This window comes from Rhinolophus sinicus, chromosome 14 (genome assembly GCF_057876585.1).
Source record: "Rhinolophus sinicus isolate RSI-liver-muscle chromosome 14, RSI-T2T, whole genome shotgun sequence".
NCBI classification, from domain to species: domain Eukaryota; kingdom Metazoa; phylum Chordata; class Mammalia; order Chiroptera; family Rhinolophidae; genus Rhinolophus; species Rhinolophus sinicus.
In genome coordinates, this window is record NC_142514.1 from 18,720,625 (window position 1) to 18,728,485 (window position 7,861).

Consider the following 7,861-nt stretch of genomic DNA (forward strand, 5'->3'; position numbering starts at 1 on the left):
CCCAGCGCCAGCATCACAAGGACCTGTTCTGGCAGCAACTTCCCTGCCTGATCAATGTCAGTCCAAACTGCTCTGTCTCACTCAGCCGGTGCCCACTCACCACAGTCACCTGGTAACTTCATTCCACGACCCTACAGCCCTCATCACTTAAGTAACTTGTCACCTCAGTACGTCAGCACTTGTGACACGGTCATGGTGACACAAAGTCCCATCACCTGCACACTCCATCATCTTCCCTTGCCATCCTCTCTGCCACCCTGTGATCTCTGAACCCCATCATGCCACAGAGTCACCCTGACACTGCTACAGTTGCTCTAGGGGCTTCTGTCTGTATGACAGCGTCCTTCAGCCACCATCCCCCAAGATCCAGTCACCATGCTCATACCGTCACTGCCACCCACCTCCATGCTCCCTCGTGCTCCTGTCACCATCACCTCAGGGCCCCATGATCTTGACAACCTCAGTCATCCTCACCGGGGACGCCCATTCAACCTCATCACACGGTCTCAGTCTCCTGAATTTCGTCAGCCTGTCTCTGCCTCTAAGGGTCCCATCACCCCACTGCCTATCCAGGTCCCCTTTCTGCTACCTCGCTACACCTTCTGCATCCTCTCTGAGACTTTTCCAAGGCTCTCCCACCTGCGCCCCCGAAACCCCTGGCCCGCAGAGGGCGCCGTGTCAAGGACAGGGCGGGCCGAGTCGGGAGGGGCGGAGCCGCGGCTACGGTCGCTTTTTATGAATGGGGGAGCGGGCGGTGCGAGGCCTTATTACTAAGCTTCTCGACGCGCGCTGCGTCCCAGCGCGATGCGCCCATTGGTTAACCGAGCCTCTGACGTCACCGAACCGGTGGCCGGGGGCGGGGCGGGGTGACTCACGCCGCTTCTCCCGCGGCCGCGGGGGCTTCTCCGGGTCCGCTCACACCCTGAGCTGCCCGGACCCGAGTGGAACCTTCCCGCGCGGCCCGGCCGCGCCCGGTCACAAGAGGTGAGTAGCGGTCCCCGCCTCGGGCACTAGGCGTCCGGAAGGGCACGTAGAATGCTGGGGCGCTGGGCCAGCGGTCAGGCTCCCAGCGGCGAGCCAGGGTCGGAGGTCAATAGCTGGAACCCAGATTCTAGGCTAGCAGGCGGAGACCTAGGTCTGGGTGCTGAGAGCATCAGTGGGGTGACCCAGCGGAGGTTGAGCAATCCTTCAGAGACCCAGGGCTCTGGGGGGCTGACGGTCATCCGAGGTTGGGCTGGTAGGAGACGGCTGGAACGGACCCAGGCGTCCGAGCTGGAGGAGGTGTCTGACTTAGGGATACAGACATCCCGGCAGGAGGCGGGGTCAGGCCCAAGATTCAGGTGTCCGGGCCGAAGGAGGGGTCTGACTTAGGGATCCCGGCTTCTAGCAGGAGGTGTCTATTCCAAAGACCCAGAGGTTCAGACAAAAAGAGGATCCGGCCGGGGACAGAAGTCTGGGCGGGTATGTGTTGGGGGGAGCTGAGTTCCCAGGTGTTGTTACCCCAGGAGTGCAGGGTGGGGGCTGGCGGGAGCTTCACGCGCACTCCCGGGGGGCGGAGCCTGAGGCTGGCATTACTGACAATCGTGAGGGGTCTGAAGAGCCTCAGAAACTGAGCATCCTCCTCCCGGATGGGTATGGAGCAGAGCTGCCCTCAGTACTGAGATGTGTTTCCCTCCCTCAGTCCTGGCCTTTCCCAGCATCTCCTGGATCTTACAGGCCTCCATCCACTTATGTTAGTCCTTCATCTTGTTCTCCTCTTGTCACACACGTGAGAGAAAGAGGCCTACAGGACCCAGAGAGTTGGAAGGGAGATGAAGAATCCCACCGAGGACAGGAATCCCCAGGAAAAGAGACCTGAGCTTTTCTGTGGGCATGAGAGGACAAAGGTATCCTGGAAGGAGCCCTGGAGCATGCATGCAGGATAAGGCATCAGGACCCTGCCAAGTATCTTGAGGAGAGACTCCCACCAAGTATCCAGAGAGGGACCTCAGCCCCTACAGATCCCTCTGCCCAGCAACCAGCCCTGCCAGCTTCTCATAGGGTCTTTCTCCTACAGATACCATGATGTGGGGTGCAGGCAGCCCCCTGGCTTGGCTCTCTGCTGGCCCAGGGAACGTGAATATGAGCAGCGTGGGTTCAGCAGAGGGACCCACAGGACCAGCTGCACCTCTTCCTTCACCCAGGGCCTGGGATGTGGTGCTGTGCATCTCAGGCACCCTGGTGTCCTGCGAGAACGCACTGGTGGTGGCCATCATTGTGGGCACTCCTGCCTTCCGTGCCCCCATGTTCCTGCTGGTGGGCAGCCTGGCTGTGGCAGACCTGCTGGCAGGCCTGGGCCTCGTCCTGCACTTTGCTGCTGTCTTCTGCATTGGCTCCGCAGAGATGAGCCTGGTGCTGGTTGGAGTCCTGGCGATGGCCTTTACTGCCAGCATTGGCAGCCTACTGGCCATCACTGTAGATCGGTACCTTTCTCTGTACAATGCCCTCACCTACTACTCAGAGACAACGGTGACGCGGACCTATGTGATGCTGGCCCTCGTGTGGGGGGCTGCGCTGGGCCTGGGGCTGCTGCCTGTGCTGGCTTGGAACTGCCTGGACTCCCAGGCCACGTGCGGCGTGGTCTATCCACTCTCCAAGAACCATCTGGTGATCCTGGCCATTGCCTTCTTCATGGTGTTTGGCATCATGCTGCAGCTCTATGCCCAGATCTGCCGCATCGTCTGCCGCCATGCCCAGCAGATTGCCCTCCAGCGGCACCTGCTGCCTGCCTCCCACTACGTGGCCACCCGCAAGGGCATTGCCACACTGGCTGTGGTGCTTGGCGCCTTTGCTGCCTGCTGGCTGCCCTTCACCGTCTACTGCCTGCTGGGCGATGCCTACTCCCCACCCCTCTACACCTATCTCACTCTGCTCCCTGCCACCTACAATTCCATGATCAACCCCATCATCTACGCCTTCCGCAACCAGGATGTGCAGAAGGTGCTGTGGGCCATCTGCTGTTCCTGTTCCTCTTCCAAGATCCCCTTTCGATCCCGTTCCCCCAGTGATGTCTAGTCACATCCCTCCCTGGTGACCCTTCACCCCTGATCACTACAGAATTCCAGGATGCTAGGTCCTCCAGGGTTTTGTTCTAAGCCCCCAGCTCCACACCCCAAAGACCCAGCTGGTTCTGGAGTTCTAGGACATTGGGTGTTTCACAGGATTCTCTTCAGATCCCTGCAGAGCCCAGCTGGCTCTATGGTTCTAGAATGTTCAAGTGGTCAGGGTTCCACTCAGAAATGTCCCACAGCCCAGCTGGTTTGGAGTTCCAGAATGCTGCTGGCTGTTTTACAGTGCCATTCCAAGTCCCTGGTCTTCCCCCTCCCTTGAACTTGACCATGTCACCTTACTTTTGAGTTTCTGAGCTAGATTCGGAGAGGTTAGCCACTCAGTTGCCTAGATAGGGGAAAGAGAAAAAGATTTATCTATATCTATATATGTATATATGTGCACTTACAAAGAGAGTATCTATTTATGATTTATCTATTTATTTATTTATTTATGGGTATGAGGGGGGAAAAGAGACCCACACCTTGAAATCCAGGCCATACCAGGGTATCCCCAGTCCCCACACCCACATTTCTGACCTCAGTTCCTAGAGGGGGGAAAGGGAGAAAGAGAAATCATGTATTTTGTTATTATTTTTGCTTACTTTTTATTGAAGAGATCATAGAAACCAGAGCCTTCTCCCCAGGCCTGCCCCTCTAGGGTTTCAGTGGGGGAACACACCAGCCTCTGGTTTTTTATTTTTTTAAAAAGCCATCACCTGAGCAACCGAGAATTCCTCTGCGCTGGGGGATGGCTGCCCTCTGGTGGCGGTTTGGGGGAAACTGCAGCCTGGCCAGGCAGCCAGGACCAAGACGTGGCAACCCCAACTCCACTACAGCCTGGCATCCAGCGCCACAGCCATGGCCTGGGGGCAGACCTCACCTTCCAGTGCCCTAGGAGGCAGGGTGTGAGCCGACACCTGACCCCTCTGCCAATCGGGGTATGGCCCCCAGTGCATTCCCGATTCCTGTCCCGGATCCAGCTCTCAATAAAAAATGATTTTGTAATAAATATGTTCTGTCTGTGTGTGTGGAGGGGGTGGAGTGGGGCCTGATGGGGAAGAACATGGCATGGGAGGATTAGGCCAGGCCTGGGGCCTGTTGGGGGACGTGGGAAGCTGGAGATCCAGGAATGTGGATGGCAGGTGACACCCCCACCCCAGGATACCAATCTGATGAGCCCCTCTGCTCAGACCTGGGTACCCCCAGACAAGGGCCCCACTTGCTCCTGGGGGACAGGAACCAGGGTGCTGGACCATTCTTGGATTGAGGATGCCCACATCCTACCCACATTAGCTTTAGTTTGACATAAAGTATATATACTCAAAGCATGTCAGTTTCCTTAATAAGAACAGCCCCTTATAATCGTGCTGTGTACTGTATGCCAGGCACTGTGCTAAGTGTACTACATGTGTTACCTCGTTTATGCCTAACAAGCATCCCAGGACACAGGCAATATCTTCTTCATTTTACAGATGAGGAAACAGGCTGAGGAGGATTGGTGACCGGTCCACAGGAACATGTTTCCAGAACCTGTGCTCTGTCTGCTGGCCAGTGGCCTCTCATCTCCTACCCTCCTAAGCCTGGGTCCTACCTAGGACATTCTGGACCCTGATTTGTGTTGGAGTTCATACTCTGAACCAGCGGCCACATTTGAGAGATGGTTGGATGAGGTCTGGTCACTCTGGAGCTGGAATAGCTTCTTTTCTATGCAAAGGTGAGTGATGATAAGCGTGTACATGTGCCCTTGTGTGCATCTGAAGACAAATGTGTAGGACCCTGAGTTTAGAGGTTTGGGAACCAGGAAGGATGTGTTCACCAGGCAAGGGCAGAAACAAGTTTGGGGTATGCTTGAAGAGGAAGCTCTGATTGGCCACAGTTCACAGCCTCTGTAGCTTCACAGGTGGCCAAAGCCTGGAGGTGGGGAGCATTCTGGCCCACCCCTCCATTGTACAGCTGGGGAGACTGAGGCTTGCAGAGGAGCAGCCATTTGCTTGAACTCACACAGCTGTGCCAGGCTAGGACTCAGGTCTTTCTCCATTTCCCTGGCCAGAGCTCTTTTGAGTGGTATTCAAGACCCCTCCCCAATAGTGGACAGAGGAATCCAAGGGCATGGATATGCCAGCAGGGTCTGGGTCTGAGCTGGTAGAGGGCAGGACTGGCTGAGCTACACCAGCTCCTATCCAAGTGGGGAGGCCCTGCCAGGTCAGGCTGAGCCTTATCTTCTCTCCCCACCTTCCTGGAAACTCCTTGGGAAAAGACCCCCACTCAGCAAGACCCCCCCATCCATGACAAACTTTAGGCCAAACATTTCACACATCACCAGCGCCCACTGGACTGGACTATTACTCTCTCCATTTTACAGAAGAGGAAGTGGAGGCTCTGAGAGTAATAGGCCGTCATTCATGCACTGCTGTCCTTGTCGACAGCTTAGATTCCAGCCTGGAAGATGGTGATGAAGAGCTAAGTGAAAAATATGGTACCATTAGAGAGTGGTAAGTCCTCCAAGAACAACTAAGTAGGGAAGGGACACAGGGAGTGCGTGTAATCTTTAAATGAGGGTGCCCAAGAAACGCTTTGCTGCAGGTGACATTTGATTTGCCTAAAGTCACAGTTAGTAAGGAGTTGGGCTGGGATTTGAACCCAGGTCCATTTGACTCCAAATCTGTTTCTTTCCTGGGTGAGGGAGTGGATTTCAGGTACAGCTCAGACACAGCACGCAAGGAAACCGGGGCAGGGAACCCTGTCCCAGGGCGGGGGGAAAAGTTGGGGGATTTCCAGGCTACCCCCAGACCTTTGGGAGACGTGGTGTAGGGAAGGGCTTCCCTGCTGCCTCCCCATGCTTCCTAGGAGTCCCCACCAAGGCTCAGAAAGAGAAGGACCAGTGCCCATCCTATCCTGAGCAAGCTCAGCCCTTGACTCCTCACCCCAGCTTCTGGCTCCAGGGCCCAGGGGGCCCTAAATGCTAGCCAACTCCTGTCTGGGAGGGCCTGTAGTGGGTCCCCATGCTGGGGATCCTCTGCTGTCTGCCCAGCGGTGGTGGTGTGGTAGATATGAGGTATTTCTGGGGGCCTAAATCTGGGGTCTCTGCCATGGGTCCTGGGCCCATCCTGAGGGCTGACCGAATCTGCCTCCAGACTGGAATATGTGTGCCCTTGTGATGGGGCTGGCTGGCTTCTTCTTCCTCCCAGATTCTGCAGATACAGCTCAGGTCCTCCCTGTACCCTCACCTCCGGGAAGCCTCCTTGGCTATGGCCTCCTGTGGCTGTGACGATGTGGTTTATACACCACACTTTCCTACACTTCTGAGTAAACATGTATAGAGAAGTCTTGCCTTCCTTGTGAGAATATGGGCCCCTGAAGGTAGGGCTCTGTGTCCCCCCTCTAAGGGCCCCTGAGACAAGGGACATGTCTGACCCCTCAAATTGAAGCTTTCTATGTCTCTTTTAGCCTCAGACTCAGACTCATCTAGTGCTCAGCCTGGGGCCGCGCATGCCTGTGTTGCTAAGTGTGTGCGTGTATGTGTTGTGTGTGTGTGGGGGGGGCGGATAGCGAAGCCTTCCAGCCTCTCTGCCTCTGCCAGTTTTCCAGCCCCATGCCTGATCCCGCCCAGCTACAGAGGCCCAGGAGGGTGAGCTGGGCAGTGGAGGCTCCCTGGACTGGGGGAGGCAAGGGCTGGGGCCCAGAGCCCTGCCTTCCCGATGGAGTAGGCCCTGAGGTGGGGGTGAGGCCCATCTCTCCTCCCCTTCTTCCTGGGTCCTGTGTGGGGAAGGGCGAGCAGCCCCCAGTGCTGAGCCCCTGCTGCAGGGCCATGACCGCCTCTCCCTGCAATAAGTGAGGAGACAGCAGCTATTAATATAAGATGAGTTCACGGGCTCACAGCTTCTGTAGGCTGGAAAACAGGCTCCTGGGGCTGGGGGCTGCGGCAAGTCTCGTCTGTCATATTCTCTGCTGGAGCCTGAAGCCCGCCAACTCTGCATCTCACAGCTCCTTACATGGGCACGTGCACACGGGCACACTCTAGCTGTTCAGAGCACACACATATCCACACTCACCCACACATGTGTATACCCAGATGTATCTGCAGACTGGCACACACACTTGTGCACATAGATATATCGTTGCACACATGTACACAGACCATGTTAACTTCATGTGCACATGGTTGCATGCAGAAACATACTTAAATGTGTATACATGTCCCTGCACACATGTATACATACAAACACAGACTTACCCTTGTATACACATGTGCACACGGGTCCACATGCTTGCACACCCAGATGCATTTGCACAGCATTGCACACCCACATATGTGCAGACACGAACACTGCATGTGTATACAGATGCTATCCATAGGCATGTACACACATTTGTGTACAGGACCACATTCAAGGACTTGAGGCATGTACATGCCCTTTCGCACAGTGACAGTCGCACAGGCTCCCCACTGCTGCCTATGCTCAGCAATCAGGCAGACCATTGGTTTCTAGCACCATGGGGCTGGCTCAGCCTCCCCTCCCTGCCTCTGCCCTCCCCCAGCATCATGGTAGGCAGCTCTTGCTCCTGCCAACCCCAATGCCTGCCTTCGGCTTCCCACCCCCCAAGGGCCCCCAGATCCCTGATTAACCCCCTCGCTAATTGGCCACCAGCCCCTTGACTTTGCTGCAGGCCTTCTCAGGAGCTGGGAGCAAGAGGCTGCAAATTGGCCAAGCAGTATGGGTCTGGGGAATAGAGTGGGGAGGGGGGCATGGGGTTTGCTGTGAGCCCAGTGC

General features: G+C 56.2%; 1 protein-coding gene across 1 annotated transcript; it reads left to right on the forward strand.

Annotated features, from left to right (window-relative positions):
- The first annotated feature begins 843 nt into the window (after nt 1-843).
- Nucleotides 844-4,098, forward strand: GPR3 (G protein-coupled receptor 3). Its single transcript, XM_088790684.1, has 2 exons — nt 844-984; nt 2,057-4,098. Exon 2 carries the CDS (start codon nt 2,062-2,064, stop codon nt 3,052-3,054), a length of 993 nt encoding a protein of 330 aa, XP_088646810.1. The 5' UTR covers nt 844-984; nt 2,057-2,061; the 3' UTR covers nt 3,055-4,098.
- Nucleotides 4,099-7,861: the final 3,763 nt, after the last annotated feature.